Source organism: Diplotaxodon limnothrissa, linkage group LG3, assembly GCF_057381915.1.
Source record: "Diplotaxodon limnothrissa isolate DT_005_m linkage group LG3, D_limnothrissa_male_GT1.1, whole genome shotgun sequence".
Lineage (NCBI taxonomy): Eukaryota > Metazoa > Chordata > Actinopteri > Cichliformes > Cichlidae > Diplotaxodon > Diplotaxodon limnothrissa.
The window spans coordinates 10,480,118-10,492,668 of NC_140598.1; the positions used below are offsets into that span (position 1 = coordinate 10,480,118).

A 12,551-nucleotide genomic window follows, 5' to 3' on the forward strand; every position below is an offset into this window, starting at 1 on the left:
TAGTTCTGACGGCATTGTATCGGCTGTGGTTGGACATCATTACATGTTAAGATGTGGAAGAATCCTCCTGTCCGAAATAAATGTCAGTTTAAACACAAAGAACAAGTTGAGCTTCATTAAGACTCGAGGGGAGTAACAATGATCATTGTTCTGACAGCATTTTGAGTGGGAACAGTTCAAAGTTATTTACTGATTGAAACAAGCTGAATGTTTCTGTGCACGATGAAGAAGATCAGCAGCAGCAGCTCAGCTGATCAATGAATTGACATCTATCAGTCGTTTCATGAGATGAAGTCATCAGCAGACATTTGTTTTAACTGTGTGATGAATGTCAGAACGTCAGGGCTCTGCTTTAGTCACTACTTGATGATCATTGGCTCATTGTTGAATCCAGTGGCCCAGTCTGACCTCTGACCCTTTGCTGCAGGTCTTCTGTGTTATCTCCACTTTCATGTCTGATCTTCTGCTGTATCGTCCAAAATAAACATCTGAATCATTTCCAACACTTCAGCAGATCTTTAGTTTGGGCAGTACAGCACAAAATAACACATACTGTACTATACTGCCCACTTCCTGATCTTATTGGATCTGTGTGTGAGGTTGGTGAAGGAAACACATGTTTACTGAGTGAATCGCTGCCATTAGGAACTAGTTTTTCATATCACAGCCTAGAAATCACACAGGACCATTTCTGCAAGTGAAAATTGGAGGAAAATAATTGTATAGTTTGTGCGTGTGAAGCAGTCAGACTCAAACGTCAAGGAAGGTGGTAGGGAAGCAGACATTTCAGATTTCCAAGGTGAGCAACTTATTTACAGTGAAGTTAATTTAATGTAACTTAACAAAACTTCCTCCCCAAATAAACTCTATTAACAAAACTCAACATAACATGGATCTGGTGACACAGCTCACCTCTCCTCTCTCCTGCATCTGATAGAGACTGGCTTTAAATAGGGCCACCAATTTCCCTCCAATTGCCCAGCCAGTACCGCTCACTCAACTGAGGGATCTAAAACGCTACACAGATTATCCAAAAAACACAAAACCTCTACACACTTCTAACATGCACATTTACACAACTAAATGGCAGTATTAACGAAAGGAAAAACATTCAACAAATCCCTTTAAACCTTAACACAAACAAAAGGAAGCATCTCTATGGAAAAAGAAACCCCTCCACTTTGTTTGACCTGCTGATGTCATATGTGACATCATCAGGACTTTAAAATGAGGAAATCCCAGGCGGGCGTTTCCCCACACCTGACCCTTAGGACGACTGAAAAGACAAACAAAGTAAGTATGAACAAATGACTTAATCTGTAACATAATAAAATATAAAGAAACATAACTTAGTATTTGTCTTCATTTGCAGAATGTTTGATTTGCCGGCAACAGAACGCTTACACAAACAAACCCGGGATAGTGAGTGAAGCAATGTTACTTGACAAATAGCAAATCATAGCAAATACATAGAAACAGAATAATGTGTACAATGTGCAAGAAAAGGTAAACACATATGGGACAAATGGAGAGCATTGCAACTGCTCCTCCACTTTGTCACAGTGCGACTGTTGTTTGTAAATGAAAACTTATCCCAACTACATGTGCTGCTGACCTTTGACCTTTTCTTTAGGTGCACAGAGGCCAGAGGAGTCTGTGGAAACATCCAGAACTGAGGCAGTGCTACAGATGTCTTCAGATAAAGTGGTGTATTATCCATGGATGCGTTCCTGTTTAGACCTGCTGGCTGTCAATGGGCTTCATTCCATTTCAGACTGCCGGTGGTCGGCTGGAATCTAAACTCAACATGGCTCCTGTGTTAGAAGAGCCTCTGATTTTAAAATATGCACATTGAATAGTTTCTTTCCAGCACTATGGAGCTACCAGCCCAGTATATGTAGCCCACAGTAGATGGAGTTTTCAAGCTGGACTGACAAACATCATGACTCATGTGATCCCTACATGTGGACCTTTCACAGATGGATCCAAGTGCAGATTCAACTCTGCATTACATTTGACTTCAGCTGTTACACACTTTCATTTTCTAGCTGTGTCACTTCCTGCTTTTTGGATCAGATAGTTTATCCATGTCCATAAATGTTTGGCTGCATATTTTTATCATCTATATTTTCCAGTCTTCATGCAGCCGATATTTCATGTGAACTCCAATCTGCCACCTGCCATCACGTTTTCAGGGTTAGTTCAGTGTTGGACATGTAGGACAAACAGCAGCACATGTTCTCTAAATGTTTGCAGTCATTTTTAAATGACGCTGATACTACATGAGACATTTTCCACATTTATTGTCTTTGAACAGAGAATAATAAAGCCATCAAACATATACAGGCTTCTGCAAATACAAACTTCTGTGGTGCATTTGATGACCTGCAGAGGAGAACAAGTCGGGCTTTTCAGCCCTAACACAACCTCTTTGTTCTCAATACTACAAAACCTTAAAAGGCTGATATGCAAGTTTGCATGAATCACCAACACAGTTGTGTTTGTTTCTAGTGTAGTTATAAATAAGGTGATCAAATATCTGCTGACTGATTAGATCCAGTATCTATTACAGATGAACTGGATATCACAGCATGTTGTTGATCCGTCATATCAAACTAAACAGTGTTGCTGGTGTAAATATCCTCCAATAAAGTCAGATGGGCTGAGGGCTGCTGTTGCCAGGTAACGCTGATGTCACACTGGATCTTCTGATCTTGAGCATCGTAGTGCTCGGAGTCTGATGTTGGCTCATGTGTTGTCAAACACCAACCTGACGTTCTACTAGTCAAGGCCTCACCTTCACCCACTGATTCTGATCACACAGACCCACTAATAGAACTGTTTTATCAGGTTTATGCAGCGTCACCATTAATGTCACATTTAATCAGAACACATTTACATTACAAGCCCACTACAACCATTATCAACATGTTAAATTACATTATACATCTGCAGTGGTTTAAAGCACCACTATTTTAACCTGATTCATTTCTCCACCTTAACAGTTCATTCCTCAAATGAAGCAAAAAATGTACCAACAAATATTTTAATCTTTATTTTCCAACTTTTACACGTGAAATCAAACAAGTGTATTTAACAGTGAAACCAGAGTGGAAGCTGCTCATATAGAGTCCAACCCAGGATAAAAGTAAGTTGAGTAGAGCAGCATCATCAAAGTGTCGGCTCTCTGAACACGGTGCAAGATCGCCATCTGCAGGACAAAACTAGTTTTTCTCGCCCTCCTCGTCAACGTCAAGATGATGTCATCGTACAACAAAACATGCAGATCAGGTGACATGACTGTCTGAGAGGCGGAGTTAAACTGTGGCAGGTAAGGATGTGGAGGAGGAGCAACAACTGCAGCATGACGCTGGGACATCATCATTGCATTATACAGTTTCCTCTCTAACTGGATGATGCTGTGAACAAGAACAGCTGTGGAACCATTGGCCATTTGCCATAGTGTAGCTGAGTCAAAACAGCCCAAGTGCTGAGAGGGAAAACATGATGATTTATGTAAAGTCATAACTGGCTGCAGCAGCTGAGCTTTGACCTGTGAGCTGAAGCTTAAGCTTCTTTTATGGTTCAGTGTTTAATGTTTAAACTGTTTATGGCTGCACACACGCCCGCAGTCAGGTTGTATGCATATTGAAATATTATATACAGTGTGGCAGCTGACCTTTGACCTGCGAGCTTCAGACTCATTGCTGGTGTGAGGTGTTTAATACTATTGAAGCTTGCAGACACACCCACATCCTCTGATTTGTTTTCAGGGTTGTTCAGTGTGTTGGAGTTGGAGCAGAAACCTGCTGCAGGTTAATTATTGATCAAACAATATCACACAAGGTGCAGCAGCTGACCTTTGAGCTGTGAGCTTCAGACTCTTTGCTGGTGTGAAGTGTTTAATGTGACTTCAGCCTGCAGACACAGAGGACTGATGAAGCAGAAGATTGTCTCTGTTTCTACACAGACCTGGTCCAGACAGCAGAGCTGCAGAGGGAAGACGTTCATGGGAAGAAGCTGAGTAAGTGCAACGTCCTCTTTGAATCCTGGATCAGGAAGTGAAGCCGGGGAATATTTGGTGTTTAAATAAGGTTTCTGTCTTTGACTCAGTCTGCTGTCACTTGGTTTCAGAGAGAAAAAGAGATTTCAGATTAACTGCATTATATGCTGAGTAACTAAATGCTGCTAGTCTGTGGTGTCACTCCCAGCAGCATCACGTCATTTCTTTACTCTGACCTTTAACATCAGTTAACTTAGCTAGCAGAGCAGCTAGAGTTAGAGTATGAACTCTGTGTCAGCAGTCAGCTTGGTGCTGGTGGTCACCTGGTTTCATGTTTGCTGATGATCCAGATGTGTCCACATAACTATTTATTTCTGTAAATGTAAAGACTTTACAGATAAACAACAGCAGCCCTCTGGTTGGACTCTAACCTGTGAGTTTCCTGTGACTGAAACCACAAGCTGACATTTTCCTTCTGAAGCAGCTGAATGGATGTTTGAGTTTACCTGCATACATGGTGCAAATAAACCCGCTTTGGATGGTTTGGAGGCGGAGCCCAAAGCAGGACAGGATTCTAATGTGATTGGTCACTTTGATAAGGTGGCTGGAACTCAGGTGGTCGAGCAGGTCACCTGCTAACCAGAAGGTTGGTGGTTTAATGCCAGTCTGCATGATGTCCTTGGGTAAGATACTAACCCCATGTTGCTCTCCGATGCAGACGCAGGTTCTGCAGCCTCTGCAGCCTCTGCACTGCTGTGCCATCAGTCTGTTGGACAGTATTTGATAGATTTCAGGGAAAAATGAAGGAACATGAACAACTGGTCAGAAACACTTATACTACATCATGCTTTTCTTATGCAACATCCACACGTGAATCATGAAACTTTAACATTTAAAGGATCGTAGCTCTGTTGCTAAATTATCTGACTCTTGTTTTAATGGTAATAGTCAAAGTGTGATCGGTGAATTGTGAGCAGCAGAAAGGATGAAAGCACTAATGCTGGCACAAGGGGCCACAAGCCAGTGTACTCCAAGTGCCAGCCTGGGTAAATGGGGAGTGTTGCATTAGTAAGGGCCTTCTGAACTAAAGCTTTACCAAATAAAATGCGTGGATCATAATGAATAAGACTGTCATGCTATTGATGGCTGAAAGAAAAGGAAGAGGAGGAAGGAGGCATGTTAGGAGTAGGGATGGGTATCGTTTAGGTTTTATCCGATACCGGTGCCCAACCGGTACTTTTGAAACGGTGCCTGTGCTTAATCGGTGCTCGAATCAGTGCTTAAAGAATGGAGAACACAAACTTTGTCCTAAAACCTCTCATGTTTAGCTGTTTTTTTTGGAAAAAAGATAACAATGTTAGCTTTTTCTGCAGCTATAGGACATATATGGTTTCACTCTATCAAACAAGAAGACAGCCGCATGTAACTACGACGGTGTTTGCTTGTTCACCTTTCATTAATGTAATAACGTGGTTAGCCTACTCAATGTAAATTACACACGAACAACATTAAGCTACTCACCCAGAGAAGAACGGCTGCTGCTGCATCATCATCCGTCAACATTTCTGCTACACTGGCAGGGCTAGGGGCCAGGACTCTCCTCTTCGGGGTCTTGGGGGATGTTGCTAACTCCGGGTCTGATAACAGGCACCACACCAGCAGTAGATGTGCTCGGTGTGAGGTCTCGCAGCAAGCTATCAGATACGGTGCATTTCTCGGCTTTTACAAAATGCTATACGTCGCCGGGTGTTTCATGGTAAATGGACTGATTCTTATATAGTGCTTTTCTACTCAAAGCGCTCTATAAAACATGTCACATTCACCCAATCACACCCATTCTCACACGAACTTTATCTGTAGGGGAGACCGGGGATAGTTGTAACGTGGGTCAGTTGTAACACTTCCAATTTCTCCAATCAGGGCTAAGTTTCAAATGATGTGACTCATCCTGTGCATGCCCAAATCAGTTCTGCTATCACATGTGAAAAATCAGCACATTTTGTCAAACACAGACAATTTAACATGAAAAAAAGTAATTTGTATGCCAAAAAGTAAGTTTTTCTACTTTATTTCAATTTGTAATAGCATTATCTGCTTTGCAGTTAAACTCATCAAACTTAAATTATGTTATTTGTATGTCTATGGGGATATATTCTGTGTAGGTCTTTAGTGCTAATGTTTTAGTCGTTGGCTCTAATGTTAGCTGGTTCATGGCTATAGGAGTCTGGGTCAGTTGTAACAGCAACAGTCTGGGTTAGTTGTAACAATAATGCAGATGTTACAACTTACCACACTATTACTTTAACTTATATTAAACAAGTTGGGGCAACGACATCAGCAGAGAGAGGTTCACTGGTCGCTTTTGTATATGCGGTTAATGCCATTGGCAACACAATTCCTCCACTGTTTGTGTACCCACACATACATTATGCAGACCTCTGTGTCAGAGATGGACCAGTAGGAAGTACTGGTAGTGGAAATAAATCAGGATGGGTGCAAGAAACAGATTTCCTCATCTTTCTGAAGCACTTTGCAAACCACACCAAGGTAAGCCAGGATAAAAAGTAATGGAATTGCGATGCTGGTGAACAACTACATTTTTTCAGCTTCATTGTTATGTTCAAAATTGGTGCAAGAGTTGTAGGTTATAAGGCCCACTGAGCCAATGAGGCCAAACTCAAGGAAGACCAACCAAAATTAATGAAATATTCAGTTGCAGAAAATTCCATAATTTGTCTTTTTTGGGGGGGTTGGAATATGTTCAAGAGCTAGATTTCTGCATTCTGTCACACACACACACAGCTAACAGCTACATAAATGGATGTAAGTGCATTCATGTGTTGAATAAACAAAGATTACATGCTAATGTTTTGTTAGTACCCTTATTTCATTGTGTTACATTTCACCCCAGGATATGTTACAACTAACCCAGACTATGGGGTTAATTGTAACATTTCACTCTTCGTGTTTGAGACCATACCATGCAATGGGTAATTGTGCTGCAGACAAAATAGCTGCACTATTTAATAGCAGAGACATGTAAATAATTTGCATTACATTTTGAATCCACTACCTTAAAAGAGCTTCAATTTACAGACAGAAATGTCAAAAATGTTACAACTATCCCCGGTCTCGCCTACTCAGTGTTTTCCAAGTGCATTCACACTCCGATGGATCCATCAGAGAGCAAGTTGGGGTTAGTATCTTGCCTAAGATACTTGACACACAGGTTGGAGGAGCCTGGGATCGAACCATCAACCTTCCAATCAGTAGGTGACCAGCTCTACCTCCTGCATCTGAACAAAGCAGAAGTACACACCAAACTCAATGGATAGTCAAATGTAGAATCACAGAGCAGAACTGCAGGCTGAGTTTGGATGTTTGTCTTTCACACCTCTCTGTGGCTCACACACACAGTGACGTCAGACACAGTCACACTCACTGTTTCATCTGCTTTGTGCACAAATTCATTACTTTCTTCCTTCAATGATCTACATACTACGTGCTGCCCAGTAAATACTTTGCAATGTATTTCATCCCCTTTCAAGGCAGAATTACCCAGTTTATTCCCCATTACAAGACAACAATCAGCCACACTCGCACAGACCACGTCTGGCCCGCACTCACTCACACACGCTTTCACACACAAAATAGGCACCAATGAGAGCTCTATCCTCCTTACATATTGGTGGAGAAACCAAACACTCAACGCCCTCAGCGGAGGAGGAAAAACCTCCTTTCGGTGGAGAAACCATCCTTAACCCTCCTTGAAACTGGCCGGGAAACCAGACCTCCTTATATGTGTGTGTGTGTGTGTGTGTGTGTGTGTGTGTGTGTTTGGGGGTGCGTTTGTGTGACCTCCTGCTCACCAAAAGGGTCATAAAAGTAGGAAGCTTATTAACCAAGAAAACAGAACCTTCAGGTAGGATGTCCCTGTAATAAAACACTACAGCCTCCCCCACCAACAGACTGGTTGGAGAGGTGGTCAGAGACAAAGGAATGTCTTTGATCCTGCTGCTTGAACTAAGACTTACACATTTAAGTAACACAATGACAACATTTAACAATTTGACTCCAACAGCTGCCAGCTGGAATTTAAATGTAATATAAATGAAGGATTCAAGGTTATTGGGTTTTGAACGTAGAGATCACATGAACGTATATGAATTGAATGATATGTCTCTTCTATGTTTCTATTATCATATTTTGATGTTGATTGTGATTGGTTTTATTTGTTTCTTCAGTGGTTGTAGTGTTTTAATATTTGGTAATTTTTCCATTTTGTAATTGTGTATAAAGTTTAATTTGAATGAAAGTTATACTCAAATGCTTCAGGGTGTTCAGTCAGTGTGTGATCAGTTTTATACATGGCAATGGTCTTACGTATGCCGGTGTTGGATATGGCTGATAACGGTATGTTAAAATCTGAAACAGCCTTTAAAAACTCTGTCCAGCCAATAGGTCTGACGGTGTGTGTGTGGTTGTGACGGCTTTAATCAGGTCGTAAATGTGTGAACCCGGGATGGTGTGTTTATCAACAACAATTTCACCTTTGTCATTGTAAGAAATCAAGTCTGGCCAACGAGAGAATGAGTTCTGCATTCCTCCTTCTCCTTTTAGGTATGTGTGTCAAAACATTCTCTGCAATAAAATCCTTCACCCCAGCATCACCATAAACAAATGGTCAGAGGGCCTGGTGGCGCCAGTGTCCGGCAGCCTCGCCTCTGTCAGTGCGCCCCAGGGTGGCTGTGGCTACAATGTAGCTTACCATCACCAGTGTGTGAATGTGTGCGTGAATGGGTGGATGACTGGATATGTAAAGCGCTTTGGGGTCCTTAGGGACTAGAAAAGCGCTATATAAATACAGGCCATTTACCATTTACCATAAACAGGTTGGGTGTCCGCAGGCTGGGTTTGCACATCCATGTTAAATTGTTCCAGTAGGGATGAAGACAATATATTCTTTTCACGGGCACCTTGTCTCACAAGTGTGAGGTATCTTTGGAGAATATCACCATATTTTTTAGCTTTCTCATACACATCTATGTCTGATTCTTGTAACACTTGAAGCATCTCCTTGTCCAAGTCTTTCTGAGCCTGTTGTCTGATGTTGCCTGTGTACTGCTGCGGTTGTTTCAATAAGTCCAGCTGATGTTGGGGGACCAAAAACATCTTTTGCACATGTTCCATTTTCACCTGTTTGCTATCAGACTGGTTATGAAAGGGATTGCAGCCCCTAATAAGGGTAGTAAAAACCCGCCAGATTGGTTGATTGTCATTATCTTTTTCAAAGTTGTGATATTTTCTTCAGCAATCAGTCTGATTAGAGTTTTTTTTTTAGCTGTTTGTACTTCTGATTTGTCAGTGGAATGTTACCTTGCAATACGTTAAAGGCTATCTCACACAATGCATTGATGAAGTTTGCATTGCTAATAATATCTCTGCGTAGAGCCGGGGGAGACTTGTATATCAACTCCAACAGAGACAGATTCCTCCGCATGTGTGATGACATCCTTTCACCTCTTCACTGTTTTTTGTTTTGGGATATAAACAACCGGACGGTCTGACAGTAAATTTCTTCGGGGTCTTAAATAGTCCGGGGTCTTAGCTTTATAGTCTATTAAAACATACCCATGTGTTGTGGATGTGGCATCATTAAATGCTTCTATAATATATTTAGTATTACCAGGAAAGATTTGCCTACCTAAAAGCATGACTTGATATTTATCTCTTGGATTTTTAAACAATATTAGTTGGTGCATTTCAAAAATAAAAATATGAAGACACTCAAAATAAATTTCCTGTGGTGGGAAACTATTTTGTGCAACTTTTTTGTATTTACAGTTTTGAGGGATAAGCCTCTTAAATTTCTCTAACTAGAAATATATGTTAAAAAAAAAAAGATTTTCAGTTTTTTGGTAGTTTATTGCACTTTTTTGCAATTTATGTAATTACTATGCACTTAATGCATACATATTATTAAAACTTGGGCTATAATGGTTGAATTGATGCATATCAACTTGAAATGCTCCCAAAAATGTCACTAAAACATGAAAAAATATAATATAAGCTCTGGCGGACTTGGTTCTATGGTCGGTCTTAAAGGGTTAACAAATTGTTCTTGTCTGCAGGAAGAAGGGTGTCATCAGCAAGAGATTCGGGTATACCGTTAACAAAGTTTATGTCTCTTATCTTAAGAAGCTGGTCATATAGTGGCTGCCAGCATGAGTATATATACACAATGTTATCAGTGCTGTGTGATATAATTCTGGAAGAATTTTCAATGACGCTTTTAACAAAAAACGTCTTGCCACAGTTACTGGAACCGCTGGCCACCATGCTGAACGGGTGCTGTAACCTGGCGTCAAACCCCTGATCTAATTTAAAATCCATAAGGTAGGGTTGTATAGTCTGGGAGCACACGGCGCTTATTGTAGACAACCTTAAGTTTCTTCACAATGGTTTCATTCTTCAAATGAAGCTTCTTTTTATCACGTCTGATATTATCAGAGATGGCGACTAGGTGTGCGTCTGATTGGCTACAAACTTGTGGACTAAACCTTTCAAGGATTCGTGGGTGACAACTTTTGAGTTTAGTGCGTTCAGTGTTACGCCGTTACATTTGACCTGGGTCTTGCCCAGCGATGTGTGATATGTGTAGCATTTTGGCCCGCCGGAAACAAATTCTACTATGTGATCCTCCACACCCCCCTGCCCTGAAGCTAATTCGCTGGTGAGCTCCCCCAGAAATGGGCCTAGAGGAGGCATCCAGTCGCCAGGGTGTGCCGTGAAAATGATGCTGTCTGTATCACAATACAGCACGCACTGCTGCAAGTTGTCTAACAAATCATACAGCATGAGTCTGGCATGTGCAGCGGTCATGGCCCCCACAAAGACATTAACGTCCTTCATGCGGGATGCTCTACCATCAGAGTGGCGCCATTGCACCATGGCGACGTCGTCAGAGATGAAACAAAACTGCCACACGTCATCCTGGTCGCTAAACATTAGCTGGCTAAACCTGGAAGGGTCTGTGATGAACTCAGATGACGCCATATTCGACCTCATACTGAAACCACCCCATAACGAGTTTAGCAACAGCTTGTTACAGTTTCGAACAGCTTTATTTACGGACGGATCTAGCATTATTTCCTCCTTCTCATAATACTCATCTATGTACTTCTGCTGCTCGTCAGGTGTTTTCACATGTTCTGGATACGTCGAGGCCTCCTGTTTAAGTTTTAGAAAGGCTTTCACATAGTCTTTAAACAATGTGTCAGTCTTTTTGGGGAAGTGCCACACCCCATCAATAGAAACAATCCTGTATCCTTTCTCAACAGCTTTTTCAAGCTCAAATGAGACCCATGTGCCATTCAACACCCGCTCACTGTCACTGTGCCCACATGCTGTGTGCTGCTTCTGGTCTTCAGCGCACAAGCTGCAGAGCGGAAACATCAGTTTGCCGTGGCACCTGTAGGGAAGGACGGGGTGAAAAAGACCTCTTGGCGGCAGTTCTGAGCATTTAACAAAGCCGAAATAATTTTCTAGGCTGTCAAAGTTTCTGTAAATGATTTGAGGGTGTCCTACAGGATAATCTTTTTTAGATTGCACTGTGGGATAGAGACTGGTGAAGTCATAGTAAAATATTTTTTCATCACACGCAACCTTCTTCTACAGTTTTAGAGCATTTGTGAAAAACCCAACAATCATATGACCCCCTATGAGCAAGCACTTTGGCGACAGTGGGAAGAAAAAACCAGGCTCAGGGAGGCGCGGGGCCATCTGCTGCGACCAGTTGGGGTGAGAAAAGGAAGACAGGATAAAGACATGCTGTGGAAGAGAGACAGAGATTAATAACAGATATGATTCAATGCAGAGAGGTCTATTAATACATAGTGAGTAAGAAAGGTGACTGAAAAGGAAAAACTCAATGCATCATGGGAATCCCCCGGCAGCCTGCGTCTATTGCAGCATAACTAAGGGAGGATTCAGGGTCACCTGGTCCAGCCCTAACTATATGCTTTAGCAAAAAGGAAAGTTTTAAGCCTAATCTTAAAAGTAGAGATAGTGTCTGTCTCCTGAATCCAAACTGGAAGCTGGTTCCACAGAAGAGGGGCCTGAAAACTGAAGGCTCTCCCTCCCATTCTACTTTTGAATACTCTAGGAACAACAAGTAGGCCTGCAGAGCGAGAGCGAAGTGCTCTAATAGGGTGATATGGTACTACAAGGTCATTAAGATAAGATGGGGCCTGATTATTTAAGACCTTGTATCTGAGGAGCAGGGTTTTGAATTCTGGATTTAACAGGAAGCCAATGAAGGGAAGCCAAAACAGGAGAAATCTGCTCTCTCTTTCTAGTCCCTGTCAGGACTCTTGCTGCAGCATTTTGGATCAGCTGAAGGCTTTTCAGGGAGTTTTTTGGACATCCTGATAATAATGAATTACAGTCGTCCAGCCTGGAAGTAATAAATGCATGAACTAGTTTTTCAGTGTCACTCTGAGACAGGATATTTCTAATTTTAGAGAAGTTGCGCAAATGGAAGAAAGCA

The 12,551-nt window shown here is 41.7% G+C and overlaps 1 protein-coding gene and 1 pseudogene across 1 annotated transcript in view; both read left to right on the forward strand.

Annotated features, from left to right (window-relative positions):
* The window catches only part of LOC146634425 (NACHT, LRR and PYD domains-containing protein 12-like), a 106,126-nt gene extending 102,061 nt beyond the window's left edge, over window positions 1-4,065 (forward strand). Inside the window, exon 13 of the mRNA XM_085349898.1 lies at window positions 3,918-4,065. Within this exon, the coding sequence (XP_085206024.1) occupies window positions 3,918-4,065 (148 nt within the window). The remainder of the gene's footprint in view (window positions 1-3,917) is intronic.
* Window positions 3,883-12,551, forward strand: part of LOC146634428 (protein NLRC3-like) — a 33,502-nt pseudogene continuing 24,833 nt past the window's right edge.